A 15,548-nucleotide genomic window follows, 5' to 3' on the forward strand; every position below is an offset into this window, starting at 1 on the left:
CTATCGCAGCCTTTATAAAACGTTATTACAGCAGTGGTTATCTGTTATGGGTTATCTGTCCTAACTCCATTTGTTCCTCTTCATCTCAAATGCTGGCTACCTTTGTTTGATGTCTGGCCTTTGTACACCTATGTTTTCCTGTTTCAACGTTAGGCAACGCATAATCAACATAATCAACGTCAAATATTTATGTCCGCATGTAAATTCCTTGGAAAGCTTTGCCACAATTCTTTAGCCAATGAAAGGTATGTAAGCAAAGCAGCTGCATATACACAACGATTCACTCGCTCTATCCCAACAGTTGACTTCATCGTGACAAAATCTGGAGCAATGTGAAGCTGTTTCTTCCGTCGCAAGATAGAATCTATAAATCAAACAAGACGATACAGCAGCCATTGCTTCGTAAGAGCGTAAAGAATTGTCTTACCTGTCTAATTTGATGTAATGAATGATTACTTGCGTTCTCAAGAAAAAGAAGGACACTGTGGATCACTGAAAATAAGTTTCTTTACAGGCTTCGGTATACGAAAACTATGAAATATCCAGCACCGAGCAAACTGCATCCCTTCTATTCCAGGCTACTTTTCTGCAATGTGAGAATATCTACTCTTTTTTTGTGGCATCTGCTGCAGGTACTATCATGTTTCCTAAGGAGAAGTCATGAGAAAAGAAAAGTCTACTTGTATAGACCCAGATTTTGATTCCCGTCATTGAATTTGGCAACTGCCATGCTATAACTTTGGAATTATCATCCCATTGTCATAGTTGTTTCCTTAGCATTGTCATATCCTCACTGTCATGTCACCATCACTGTTATCTTCATATCCACGTCATCACGGTGCTGCCATTGTTGCCCTTGTTATTATCATCGACACAGCTTATGTTGTTCTGCGACGACTTCTCAGGCTCTCACTAGCTTGGCCAACTATGATTAGTTAATTAGTACTCCTTTTTATTAGTGTACCAGTTTTGAGCAGCTCTAAACACAGTGAGAGAAGAATATAAGATATAGCCCAATACACTGTTTTCCTGGACGTACAGTCCCATCAAGGAAGACTTCACTGCTCTGTGGGTTTATGTTAATGGGGCAAATACAGTTTAAACAGAATTTAACGAAGTGGTGACCCCGTTCAAATTATTTCGCTAAATTAGAAAATTCGATAAGTCGAGCAAGGGATTTTTCGGTTCTTCGAAATCTGGAATTGTAACATAGTGAGACCCAAAAGGTACCGCAGCATTGTATTTGCCGCGAACTCATGCCTGCATTTGTAAAAAGTCCGCGAGGGTGGCCCATCTACCACAGCACCTAGCGCCATCTGGTAAGTAAGAATGCTAGCTACTGTGGAGTCCGTTGTTTCATGCATGGGCGTGGTGTGCTGCCTCATGAAAATAAAGCTAGGGTCATGACTAAGGTGCCTCGATGTTTTACTGCGATAGCATTAGAGGGCAAGTTCAAAGAAAAACTAATCTCCGTCAAAATGAGAAAGAAATCACAGCTTTTCTTGTTCATTTATTTCTGGAAAAGCTTCACTAAATCGGGTTTAACGCAAGCTAGTTTTGCTAATTCAGGTTGATGACAACACTGAACCTTATGGGGACTTGCCAGGGAATGGAAATTTCTTTGTTATATTGTGAACTTCCTAAAATCGGGTTCCGTTAGATTGAGTTTTATCTGTATTGTTCCATTCTTTTAAGCCTCCCCCTCACCAAAAAAGAAAGAACAACAAATCATGGCAGAAATGTTAATGTCAGCAACAGCTTTCTTGTGTGACATGCTACACATCCTCACACTATCCGTGAATTACGAAACATGCGTGAAGTGAATCAATCTGAACACAAAACAATGTGCATCACGAAACAGACACACTAAGTGGCAATCCCACTGCCAACCACAGTGCCAAATGATACCACGAGATAGTATATCTTGTTGTCACAGCACCCAAGTTGAAACTTCGTAGCAACTCCCACTGTCCCTAGTGTCCTGGCTGCAACGTCATTCAAATGGCTATCTATCAAGTGGCTGCGCTCGATGCAGATGTGCCTGTTTCGAATGGGGCGCTATCGCTCTAATATCGACTGTATCGGAGGTGCCGACAGAGTCTTTGACTATGGGACCTCCTTCTGCACATTATTCTTTTGTATAACCTGTAATCAATAATGAATAAATCAATTTCAGTTTCAATTTCAATATATTTAAGGCTATGTGCCCCTTGTGCCATCTTGGCATGTTCACCCCGCGGGGATCGGCCAATAATGGGCGCACACCAATACACCATTTGCAGTGTTGCCTGTTTGGGCACATGCCCAGAGGCACACATCCCAGTGACCCAAGTTGTCTGCTAGGCCAGACAGCAGCCAACAGAGAGATGTACTACGTATGTCCAGGCACATGCCTAGTGGGTCGTGTTGCCCACTCGGCAAGACAGCAACTCTGGCCCCACACCTTGTGGCCTGAGCGGATTCTTCTCCCATAAACGGCTAGAAACATAAAAAACACAAAGTGAAGGGAACAGCCAAAGAAAGGTATCGCCTTAAAAAATCCTGACCCCCAGGAGGACAGGTGAGCCATCCTTTATTTCAATATGTGTTAACTCATTAATTAGTGCATAATTCTATCAATTCCTTGTAAAAGTTTTTGATGCATTAAAGTTTGTGGATCAACCAACACAAAGGTGTCCTGGCAAGATGCTTCGCAGTTATGCCTGCATAATCAACAATTCTTTTGCAACAAACATTCAGTCTGCCTGGCCATGTTTGGATGTCCCAGGTTACCATGAAAACTGCACAAATGCAACACATTTCACCCACACTTTGGCAGTCGACGAAGCACCTACATATAGACTATACCTGTGATTGATGCCATGAAAGTAGATTGAAGTACCCTTGACAGCGCTTTCTGCAAAAAGAAGCAACTGACCTCAGGAAGAGTGCGTTGGCCAGCCATGACAAGGAACTCTAGCACTGTGTCCACACTGCCGGAGTCAGACAGGTTGGGCTCGACCACAGGGTACAGCTCTCGGAGCCGGTCCCCAAAAATGGACGTGTGCATAACACCCTCACGGGCGTGCATCAGGTTCACGTTGCCCCGGAGCGTGTTGATCTCTCCATTGTGAGCCAAAAGCCTGCGGACAACGAGACACAACAGTGTCAGCCAAGTGCTTTGTTGTGTGGCTCTTCAAGGAGATGCACAAGTTATTGCTAGCTCTTCAGCTAAAAATTATGCCAACGAAAACTCGCATAATATTTTGGGCAAAGCTAACGGTGCAGTTCTTTTTCAACTTGGTGTGACACCCTGCCGCCAGTCTTGATATTTCCCAAATTGGGAGAAGTGTACCAACATCCTTTTAGATATCAATATCTATGCAACAAAGTTTCCTTTCTTACACTACCATTACAGGGCTGAAGCAGTTTAACACATAGGTCACCAAGTGCATTGCCATCAGTATGAAAAATTACGGCAGATCTAATCTCACATAGACTGTCAACGGTAATTCGAATAGCAATCAAGCTATGTAGCAACAGACCATATTCCTGGAGTCACATTTATTTTACGGGTGTACTGGTAATTGAGACTTTTGTTGCTTGGCCATATGCCACATACCCCCAATATCATCCCACTTTGCTGTGGCACAAGCTTGCCAAGGCCATCCATGAGCATAGAGGCATGACGATAAACTGATGAAGGAATGATATCAATGGAATGCCAAAGGTGTATAACGGTGATAGCATAATGACAGTAAGATGTATATTTTTAAATTATGATGATATAACGACAACAAAGTGATGACGACAAGATCACCATGAGAAGACAACAGCATGATGACTGCAGTATGACGACAACTGGATTAAGAAGCAGGAATGACAACGATGGCATGATCAATACGGCATGACGACGACAGTATGACAACAAATGCATCATAGCGCCTGAGTGATGACACAATGACTACAGCATAAAAATGGCGGCATAATCACAATTAAATGATGACAGCATGATTATGATTAAATGACAAACAAGGAATGATCTCAATGGTGCGATGAAGGTGGTATGAAAATGATGGCATCACAACAATGGGATGACAATACTGAAGTGAAAACCTGTATGATGACGATGGCATGACGACAGCATGCAGAGTTGGATGATGAAGCTGGATTATAGATGATGCCATGACCACGACGACATTATGACGACGGTCTCACAATGTAGGCATGATGGCAACTGTCTGACGATGACAGCATGACGAGGGGGCCGTAATCACGATTGAATGACACCAGTGTGATTACAATATAATGCCGAAGAAAGAGTGACGTCCATGGAGTGATGAAGGTGGTATGACGATGATGGGATGACGTTACTAAATTGATGACAATGATAAAACAGCATGATGACGACGGCATAACGACGACTGTGTGACAACGATGGCGTGATGACTAAGGCATGACAAGGGTCAGCTGACAAATCTGGAATGATGACAATGCAACGACCACAATGGCATCACGATGCCGAACAGCTACCCAGTGGCCCAAGATATCAGACAACTTCGACCACTGGGTTGCAGTAGAAGGTGTGATGAAACACCATGACGACAATCAGATCACAGAGGTGGAATGGCGATTAAAAATTAAATTATGGTGTTTTACGTGCCAAAACCACGATCTGATTTTGAGGACCGCTGTAGTGGGGGACTCCGTAAATTTGGACCATTTGGGGTGCACCTAAATATAAGTACACGGGTGTTTTCACATTTTGCCCCCATCGAAATGCGGCCATCGTGACCAGGATTCGATCCCGCAACCTTGTGCTTAGCAGCCCAACACCATAGCCACTAAGCAACAACGGCAGGTTGGAATGGCAATGGCTGGAAGACCATGGTGGCAATACTATGGTGGTGTGACAATGAATGTATGGCAGCTGTATGATGACAATGGCGTGACGATGACGACATGACAAGTGAAGGATGACAAAGCTACAATTACGCCGATGCAATGACCACAACTTCACCACAACCATGAGTCCATAGCTAGTGGCTGAAGCTAATAGACAACTTGAAACACTCAGTCGGTGTAGAAAGTGTGACAATGATGGCCTGAAAAGAGTGAGATCAAGAAGCTGGAATGACGACAATAAAATGAGCATGATGCCATTGTGACTAGGAGCACGAAGCTAGTGTCCCAAGTAGGTAGACAACATAGACCACTTGGGTCTGTTTAAGAGGATAGATAGACAAATATAGATAGGCAGGCTCAAAACGGCTGAAGTAGGCAAAGAATGCTATTCACATTAAAAACAACAAATATTGCAGTATCTGAAGGCAAGCCTGTAAACATTACCGGACACCGGTTGTTGCCTATTCCTTTAATTCATGCAGCTCTAGAATATTTCAAGTTATGAAATACTATTTTGAGCTGGTGTGTTCTAACAAAGTTCTAGTTCAAGCGACACAAGGTTGTGAATGAATGAATTCTGGGATTTTATGTGCCTTAACCGTATCTTCATTATGAGGAACGCCGTAGCAAGGGGCTTTGAATTATTTTGACCACCAGGGGGTCTTTAACGTGACCCCAATGTGCGGAAGGTAGGTGGTGACAATGCCAAAAGGCCTTTCTACCATCTATTCGGGCACATATCCAGTGGTCCATGCCTGCTCAGCAACACAGCAGCCAGCCCATACCTAGTGGCCAAAGCTAGCAAACAACTTGGGTCCCTGGGTATGCGAAAGAGGTCAGACACGGACAAACACACCACAAACTGGGTAAAGTTCCCCAGCAATGCTAATCGCATTGAAACTACTCCTCATGTTTAATAGCTTGGTATGGCTTCCGCAACAGTTCCATCTAACGATATACTACAGTTGAACCTCGCAGTAACGAAATCGGCGGGGAATGCAAAAAGATTTGCATTTGCGAGAATTTCGCTGTTGCGAAAAGAGACAGCACAGATAGGTAATGCACTGCAGAACAAAACTTTACGGTCAAAATTCTCTTAGCCTACTTTGCAAGCTTTGCTCGAGGGTATAGAATGGCATTGCCGACAGTACAAGGTGTGCCGCATGCGTCGACCAGCAGTGGCAGTACTGCCGTAGCGCAGAATTCTCGGTCAACTGCTTTCGGAGATGCGATCACTTGCCGAGATTTTGCGTAACTCAGCACCGGATGCAGAGCAACAGCGCATGCAGCACCATTTCTCCAGCGCATGCTGTTGCCCATAGGCGCCAACCCGTAGCGAGCGCAAAAGTGATCGTATCTCACGTACACAAATGCAAATGTTCGCGATAATGGCCCTTTCGTGCAAATCTATGTCCAGCGCCGAATCCACACGTGATGCCTGCCAGGTGGTACCAAAACCAGCGTTTTTGAAGCAAGGGATGCATATTCCCGGGCGATCGCTCAGTCATGGCCCAATGCATGACACTCCATATGCTGTGACCGCCATCTCAAGCACCATAAACAATTCCATGTCGGTGGGGATGTGGATTTCCTTGTTTTGAGTGAGTGAGTGAAGTAACTTTATTTTGGTCCAGAGAAGACGCAGGGAAGACCCCGCGCCACCCGGCTAGTCCCACGTAGGGACCGCCAGGCCCAGCTTGACGGCCCGATCGCGGGCACTCTGGACGGCCAGGGTTTGGTCGTTGAGTTCGGGGCTGCCCAAGAGCGCCACCCACCTATCTTCGCTGAAGGAGGAGCCGATGGCTTCACACTCCCACAACACATGGTCCAATGTTGCCCTTAGTCCACAGGCAGGGCAGTCCGCACCGGGATATCTTTCAGGGTATATGGCATGAAGAACCGCGAGGTTAGGATATGCACGGGCTTGTAGAAGTCGAAGGGTAACCGCCCGCGCCCTACATAAGGCGGGGTGCGGGAGGGGGAAGACCCGTCGTGACGGATAGTAGTGCGTGGTGATCTCATTAAACGTAAGCAAGGGTTCCCCGCGGGGCTGGGCGACTGCTGAGGCGGCGCGGTCAGTGAGTCCTCGCGCGGCCTCGTGTGCGCCCTCGTTAGGGTTAGAGGGAGAACCCTCAATCGACCCCAAGTGAGCGGGAAACCAAATGAGAGAATGCGGAGAGATACTTTTGGCGCTTTGGAGAATGCGGAGGGCCTGGGGGGAGACCATACCGGTTTGGTAGGCCTAATGGCTGCCTTGGAATCACTATATATTGCCTCTCTGCGACCATCGAGCACAGCCAGCGCGATTGCAACCTGTTCGGCTACCACGGGCCTCGAAGTGCATACCGTAGCGCAGCAAGTGAGCCTTGAATTGGAGTCTACGATGGAGACGGCGAATGCCTCTTGTTGGACATATGCCGCGGCATCCACGAAGCTTGCCTCAATGCGGTTATTGCGGACATGCTCGAGTAGAGCTGTACCCCTGGCCCGACGTCTGCCGACGTTGTTTGCAGGGTGCATATTGCGGGGAAGGGGCGCGATGTGCAGGTGAGACCTGATGTCGCCGGGAATCCGCACGGCGTCGGGGCACTGGTTGACAGGATTGAGGCCCATCTCGCCGAGTAACTTGCGGCCCGTCGGGGTGCCGGATAGCCTGAGCAGCTGTGAGTACTCTTGTGCCTCGATAATTTCTTCGAGCGTGTTGTGGACTCAGAGCTTCAACAGGTTTTCGGTGTGAGTGCTTGCAGGTAAGCCGAGGGCGAGCTTAAAGACCTTTCTGATGAGTGAATTGAGCTTGTTCTTCTCTGCAACATGCCAATTATGCATGGCCGCCGAGTATGAAAGGTGGCAGAGAACAAAAAGCATGTATAATGCGGATGAGGTTGTCTTCCTTGATTCCCCGGTGCCTGTTGGGTGCGGGAGGGGGAAGACCCGTCGTGACAGATAGTAGTGCGTGGTGATCTCATTAAACGTAAGCAAGGGTTCCCCGCGGGGCTGGGCGACTGCTGAGGCGGCGCGGTCAGTGAGTCCTCGCGCGGCCTCGTGTGCGCCCTCGTTAGGGTTAGAGGGAGAACCCTCAATCGACCCCAAGTGAGCGGGAAACCAAATGAGAGAATGCGGAGAGATACTTTTGGCGCTTTGGAGAATGCGGAGGGCCTGGGGGGAGACCATACCGGTTTGGTAGGCCTAATGGCTGCCTTGGAATCACTATATATTGCCTCTCTGCGACCATCGAGCACAGCCAGCGCGATTGCAACCTGTTCGGCTACCACGGGCCTCGAAGTGCATACCGTAGCGCAGCAAGTGAGCCTTGAATTGGAGTCTACGATGGAGACGGCGAATGCCTCTTGTTGGACATATGCCGCGGCATCCACGAAGCTTGCCTCAATGCGGTTATTGCGGACATGCTCGAGTAGAACTGTACCCCTGGCCCGACGTCTGCCGACGTTGTTTGCAGGGTGCATATTGCGGGGAAGGGGCGCGATGTGCAGGTGAGACCTGATGTCGCCGGGAATCCGCACGGCGTCGGGGCACTGGTTGACAGGATTGAGGCCCATCTCGCCGAGTAACTTGCGGCCCGTCGGGGTGCCGGATAGCCTGAGCAGCTGTGAGTACTCTTGTGCCTCGATAATTTCTTCGAGCGTGTTGTGGACTCAGAGCTTCAACAGGTTTTCGGTGTGAGTGCTTGCAGGTAAGCCGAGGGCGAGCTTAAAGACCTTTCTGATGAGTGAATTGAGCTTGTTCTTCTCTGCAACATGCCAATTATGCATGGCCGCCGAGCATGAAAGGTGGCAGAGAACAAAAAGCATGTATAATGCGGATGAGGTTGTCTTCCTTGATTCCCCGGTGCCTGTTGGCGATCCTCCGAATGAGGCCGAGAGCCCTCTCCGTCTTGGCGGTGATCTTTCCGAGTGCGGTTCCATTGGCACCGTTAGACTCGATATACATCCCCAATATTCGGAGTGAGTCGACTCTGGGCACCGGAGACCCGTCACCAGTGAAAAGCCATATTTCGCTTTCGGACGCCGGTTTCCAATCACGATGGCCGCCGCCTCTGGGTCTTTTCTTGTAGAGAAGTAGCTCAGATTTCGATGGAGAACATCTGAGCCCAGTGGGGCGGAGGAAGCGCTCGGTCGCATCGATGGCGCTCTGCATGGCGGCTTCAACTTGGCCGTCGCTGCCGCCGACGCACCAGATGGTGATGTCATCTGCGTAGATGGTATGGTTGATTCCTTGAATCTTCGTGAGCTCCTTAGAAAGTCCGATCATTGCGATGTTAAATAATGTTGGCGAGATGACTGAGCCCTGAGGCGTGCCGCGTGAACCAAGGGTGATCTCTTGCGAAAGGTATCCTTCGATCTTGAGCTTGGCAGTTCTCTGGCTAAGGAAGGATTGGACGAAGTCGTAGGTCCTCTTCCAGAGTCCGAGGCCGGCGATAGACTGGAGTATGAACTCGTGTGAGATATTGTCGAACGCCTTCTGCAGGTCTAATCCAAGGATGGCTCTGGTATCACCCGTGCTCCGGTCGATGATCTGATGCTTTATCAGCTTCATGGCGTCCTGTGTCGAGAGGCCGGCTCTGAAACCAATCATATTGTGGGTGTACATGTCATTGGCCTCGATGTGCACCTTGAGCCGGTTGAGCAGGGCATGCTCTGCAACCTTACCGACACACGACGTCAGGGAAATTGGTCTTAGATTCTCTATTCCTGGTGCTTTACCGGGTTTGGGGATGAGTACCGTGCAGGCCGCCTTCCACTGTGTGGGGACCTGTCCACTACGCCAGACTTCATTAATCCTCTCAGTGAGGAAGTCGATCGACTCATCATCGAGATTCCTCAGCATCCTGTTAGTGACGCCATCTGGGCCAGGCGCAGATTTGACGTTTAGTGAAAAGAGGACATCTCGGATCTCGGCCGCGGTTAAGTCCTGGTCCAACTCCGGCACCGCACACCCCGCGTAGTCCGGGAACTGGGTAGGGGCAGAGCTATCCGCGACCGGCAAGTACGTGTCTATGAGCCTGTCGACAATCAACTCGTCCGGGGTAGAGCCCGTAGCGAGGTGGATGGCTCGCGCGAGGGATCGTCTCTGGCTGGATCTGGTGCTGCCCTCATCGAGAAAGTGTTTGAGCAGACCCCAGCTTTTGCCTGATCTGAGCTGACCCTCGACGGATTCGCAGAGCTCATCCCATTGTTGCTTACACAGGTTCTTGCAGTGATGTTCGATCTCCCTGTTAACCTCCGAAACCTTCTTGCGGAGCCTCCTGTTATGCTTCTGCCCCTTCCATCTCGTGAGGAGGGCTTGCTTGGCTTCCAACAGGTGCGCCAACCTGCTATCCATCTTGTCGACGTCGAGTTCAGTGACGACCTCCTTGGTTGCCGCCGCGGCGTCATCCCTGATCCCTTTGCACCAACCTTCAAAATCTGTCCCGGCCATCGGTGCGCGCTCGGCTCTGATCTTGCGGAAGACGTCCCAATCGATCAACTTGAATTTCCTTGTCTTATAGCGGGCAATCGGGAGGGAGACTTCGATGACGTAGTGGTCACTTCCGAGGTCTAGAGCCGTTTTTACCCACTTGACCTCCCCTACGTTCTTGACAAAAGAGAGGTCTGAGGTAGTATCCCGGCATGCGGAGTTACCTCTCCTAGTGGGGAAATCCTTATCGGTGATAAGGGTCAAGTCCACTTCCATCGCAGTCTGCCACAGTTCGCGTCCCTTGGGCGTGTCATGGGTGTACCCCCACACCCTATGTGGGGCATTGAAATCCCCGACGACTACAAGGGGGTGCCCACCGGCCAGGCTGACGGCTCTCTTGAGGAGGGAGTTCGCCCTCGCCCTGCGGTAGCTGGGGCTGCAGTATACGTTGAGGATAAAGAGGCTGTTTCTTCTGAGGCCCTTTCTGGGTGGGTTCATGAGGATTTCAGTCATGACGTACTCGATGCCATCACCAACTGCGCCGAGGTCGCGAGAGAGGCAATTGTACCTTTTGTTGATGAGGGTAGCAACTCCCCTACCTCCTGAATGTGAGGATGCTACCAGATAACCTGCGAGCTTGATAGGAGTACTAGTTGCAACTTCCTGAATAGCGATGATTTGGGGCTTAACCGTGAGAGTTCTTAAATATTGCTGCAGAAGCGGCTTCTTATTGGGAAACCCTCCGCAGTTCCATTGCCAGATACTAAAGTTCTCGTCCGCACTATCCATGGCTAGGCTGAGAGGAGGCTTGAACGGCCCTGAGAATCACGCCCTCCGTCGGTGGTGCCAGTACATGACGTCGTGCTGCGACCTGCGAAGGAGCGGGGCTGGGTTCTCTCCTGGCATTGACCTCCTCTAATTTGCTTATTCGTTCACTGAGTGCACCTAAGCCCATTTTTGGGTGCGCTATAGCTTCCTCGACCTTTGCTAAGCTAGCCTGCATGCTGGCGAAGGCATTCTTGAGTTCTGAGAGCAATTTTATTTTCTCGTCTTCCTCTCTGTTCTCTACCGCTCGACGCTTGGGCGCGCGAGCCGCGTGGGATGTCTCGGACGTATCCACGGCGACCGGGGCCAAAGCGGGTTGCGGCGAGGAGGGTGAAAGCGCGAGCTTCCTAATCTCCGCCATCTCCGCAGCTAGCCTGCGCATTTCTTGTTTAACCTGCGCGTTTTCTTTCCTCAACTGCTCGTTAACTCGTCGCAACTCCTCGAGCTCGTGTGCGTGGTGCGAATCGCGAGGCGGGTCGTCACCTCTTGGACCTTCACGTCCCCCTCGAACCTTGTCGGCCCAGGAGAGCGTGAACTTGCTTCTAAGGGCGGTGGGCGTGCGGGAGCGGGACCTGGTCCGCCTCGACGTGTCGCGCCCCGGCCTGGAGCTGGAGCGAGGCCGAGAACCGGAGCGTCCCCGGGAACAGGCCCGTCCTTTGGACCCACGGCTGGAGCCGGAACGTGCCCTGGAGGTGGAGTGGCCCCTGGATACGGAACGGACTCTCGAGCGGCCCCTGGAACGGGAGCGTCCTCTGTGCTGAGTACCCGGAGTGGACGAAGCCTGGACGAGTTCCGCAGTGTCCGAGCGCCGCTGAGGGGACGGTGAAGCGGCATCGGCCATTTTGGCGCGCTCACTGTGATGACGACACACGATGTATGGGATCTTGAACCTTTGAGCACAGTCCTTATTAGCCGTGAGATGCTGGCCACCACAGAGTTTACACTTGGGGGTACACTGATGCTGCTCATCGGGACTAGGGGCACCACAGCCACGGCAAATAGAGTCACCTGGATTGGGACACACGTCGGCGCGATGACCGAGGCGGCCGCACGTATAGCACACGTCGATTTGCTTGCGGTAGAGTGAGCACTGCATGAGTAGTGGTCCATACCTGACAAAGTTCGGTACACGATGCCCGTCGAACGCGACGATGACCGTGCCGGTTTGAGCTATTCTCTTCGCTGCTAAGGCGAGTGGATTATTGGCGTTGACAATCTTGGCATCGATGACGTCAGGGCCGTCTTGAAGAGGGATGTTGCGGATCACCCCCTTGCACGTGGAGTGCGGGGCCGTCTCATAGGCACTGAGCTCATATACCTTGCCCGAGATGAGCATCTGCCTCATCCGGACGTAGCGGTTCGCATTCTCGCGCTTGGGAGTACTGGCAACCATAATATTTTGCTGTAGATTCGGGCATAGAGTATCTTGGCATAGATCTTCCTGACTGATGCCAGCGGCGGCGAGTATTGCGTCAGCCACCGTAACAACGCCAATCTTAAAGATATTGAGTCCACCTCGCGGCCTGATCACAATCTTGAAGTCATCTCGAGGAAGTGAGGGCATTCGTCCCGCTCGTATAACTTTGTATTTAAGCGCAGCACCGCCTGATTTGCCACGGCGCGCTCCCGGCTGGGACGATGGCGCATTAGTGTCAGCCGTGCGCGTTTTGGCGCTAACTCTTCTGGCCCCCGCAGACTGCCAGCCTTGATTTTGGGTAACCTCTTCCGGGGAGATATCCTCCCCCGCCACTTGATACTCCATCTTGAGTATGAAGCGTACCCCGCCTTCAAAGGGCCAGTACACGCCGGGCAGATGCTTCACGAGGCGAAAAGCTCGGTCTCAAAGCTCGGGCACGGGCAGGAGGCTTGTGGCCGTGGCGCGAGGCGCGTGGCCTCCGAGAGCAAAGCTTGGCAATCCTCCGTAGGCTTAGCTTGGCGGCCGCCGCTTTGCTGCTGTCGAAGCGTGTAAATCTGAAAAATGAACGCACAGCGCTGCGGATGGTCTCTCTGAATGCCGCTTTTCGAGCTGCGTCAAATGATGCAGATGTTCTGGCGCTTCCAGGTTGCAGTCCGCAAGAAGTACACGTTGAATCGGGAGCTCATGTGGAACAAGTCCGCTGAGTTGGCCCCCTGGCGGTTTTTGCTGCATTTTTCTTACTGAGGCGCACATTACGCAGTGCACTGCCGCGATCGGCGATTGTTGTTAGAAACATGCATTCAGTTTGTGTTCAGTTTCGCCTCATGCGATTGGCCTATAGTTCGAAACGTGTGTTCAGTTTGCGTTCAGTTTCTCCTCACGCGATTGGCCTATAGGCCTCACCGAGTTGTCAGCCATGGGGAACACAAACTGAACGCATGTTTCAGACAACAATCTATGATTTCGCCTAGTAGGCGTGCAAAAACCGTCGTTCCATGTCAGTGGCAACATGCATGCCGCTTCAAACGAGTGATCAACAAACAAGATGGCGGCCATGACGTGTTTCGAACTGCACTGATCGCTTCCGACGCTTGGTTCTTCTTTGTGAAAAAAAAGTGGCGGCGCCCACACAAGTGTAATGAGGTGGTATTTTATGCAATTTCACCACAATACAATTGCATTTGAATACATCTTGGAGCCTGCTAGCCTTACACGAGTAGGTAATATGCGGAGCTGTGTTCCGGCAAATTTCGTTGATGCGGGATTGCAGTACAGCGACATTTCATTGCCGAGAGGTGTGAAATGCATTGAATCCTATGGGCGTTCGCCGGGGATATGAAAATGTTTTGTTGTCGCGAGAACACGCGATTTCGTTATCACGTGTTTCGAATGTATTTATTGTTGCAATACGTTTGTTTTTAGCGAGAAAAGAAGACTGCTTTGGTTGCGTAATGAAAGGTAATCCAGCTGCAAAAAGCTATCCAAGCTACAATATAGCTGCCATCTATGCACTAGCAATCCCAATTTGGATGGGATGTAGGCATGAAGCATACCACAGCATGATCATGCTACTCATGGCAGTGTCATACAACAGCACGGGCTTACCGCAGCGGGTGGGCCCTCTCCCAGCTGGGAAAGGTGTTTGTCGAGAAGCGGGCGTGGACGAGGGCCAAGTATGTCTCGCACTGCGGGTCCTGGAGGTCCAAGAAGTAACGCCACAACTGGGTGGTTGTCAGCTGACCCTGCGAGAGAAGAAAGGCAAAGGCGGGTCTTGATCATAATATTTGAAGAGATTTATTTACCACCCTGGTGGTGCTGAGTGGGTTGTGAGGTAAAGCTGTGTGGAGGGCTGCAGATCGATTCTGACCCTCTGGAGGTTCTTGACAAGATATTTAAATTTAAGTGCACGAGAGGGCTTCGCATTGATGCAACTAGAAGGGGATGACCACAGCAGGCAAACATGTCCAAAAAGTTTTCATTAGCTGCTGAGCAACGCCTAAAGACATGTGAGATTTCAGAATTAACGGTTCCACAAAGCATCAAGGGTGATAGCAATGTATAGTGATAGACTTGATCTCTTGGCCCATGTTCTAAAGATACATGGTGCAGAATGTTCGCGAGATGCAGCACCCCTGGCAAGTGCTGTTGTGCGGCAGGAACAGCAAGCACCCTGACAGCTACCAGGAATTTCATAACGCTGGCCTGATGAGGAGCACTGCCAGCAGCGTTGGATGCAACACATGTCGACAGTGCACGAGATGCATTCCATGAAAAATTGTCTGTATTCATAGCTTCAAATTTACTATGCACTACTGCATAGCATGCATACAACTATAAAACAGGAAAGCAAGTGTGTGTGTTCGCAATGCTCATGCCAGCAACGGAAGGTAGAATGCTGCCCTAGTTTTTACAGCCACATTTGCTGTTACAGCAAAATGTGTTGTACATCTCTGAAGACATTCTAACCCTCCACGTGTGAGCCACGCATGCGCCCTCGACCTTACGTGAACCAGTGTCGGTATAATTGCCATCGCAATAAACAACCAGGACACAGTTTCGCATGTGTGAAACTGTGCCCAGGACACTTGCCTCTTTCTCTGATTTGTGCCATCAAGTACAAACTCAAGCTTTAGGCAAAAGAGAGTGGTGAAATGGCTACACTTCGTGGCGCTGTATGTGCTTAACATTTTTAACTAGCCATTCAGTGAGAACTATACTTATGTACGGACTTGCTGGGTGTTCTTTGGGTTCGCACATGCCTTTTGTCTGATGCCTGCATGTTGTGCCAGTAGGCAGAATTTGCAGTGTCTGGCTTGCTCGTACAAGGTCGAGACCCAGAGACTCAAATGGACAACAGCTACACTGGAGCATCATTATGGCCTCTTAATTCTCTGCGATTTTGTCACAACAACATATACTGTGCCAAAGTCACAGAGTTTTAAAACAAACTGAAATTACAGCAGACAGGCTGGATTAGGGTGCAATAAAACGTATTCAAATGGACCTG

At 50.0% G+C, this 15,548-nt stretch overlaps 1 protein-coding gene across 1 annotated transcript in view; it reads right to left on the bottom strand.

Moving 5' to 3' along the window:
* Positions 1-15,548, bottom strand: part of LOC142584845 (uncharacterized) — a 267,498-nt gene that overhangs the window by 108,876 nt on the left and 143,074 nt on the right. The window contains exons 7-8 of the mRNA XM_075695146.1: positions 14,147-14,283; positions 2,918-3,122 (exon numbers count right to left, since the gene is read on the bottom strand). Of these exons, the coding sequence (XP_075551261.1) occupies positions 2,918-3,122; positions 14,147-14,283 (342 nt within the window). The remainder of the gene's footprint in view (positions 1-2,917; positions 3,123-14,146; positions 14,284-15,548) is intronic.

The sequence above is a fragment of the Dermacentor variabilis genome, chromosome 6 (genome assembly GCF_050947875.1).
Source record: "Dermacentor variabilis isolate Ectoservices chromosome 6, ASM5094787v1, whole genome shotgun sequence".
NCBI lineage: Eukaryota > Metazoa > Arthropoda > Arachnida > Ixodida > Ixodidae > Dermacentor > Dermacentor variabilis.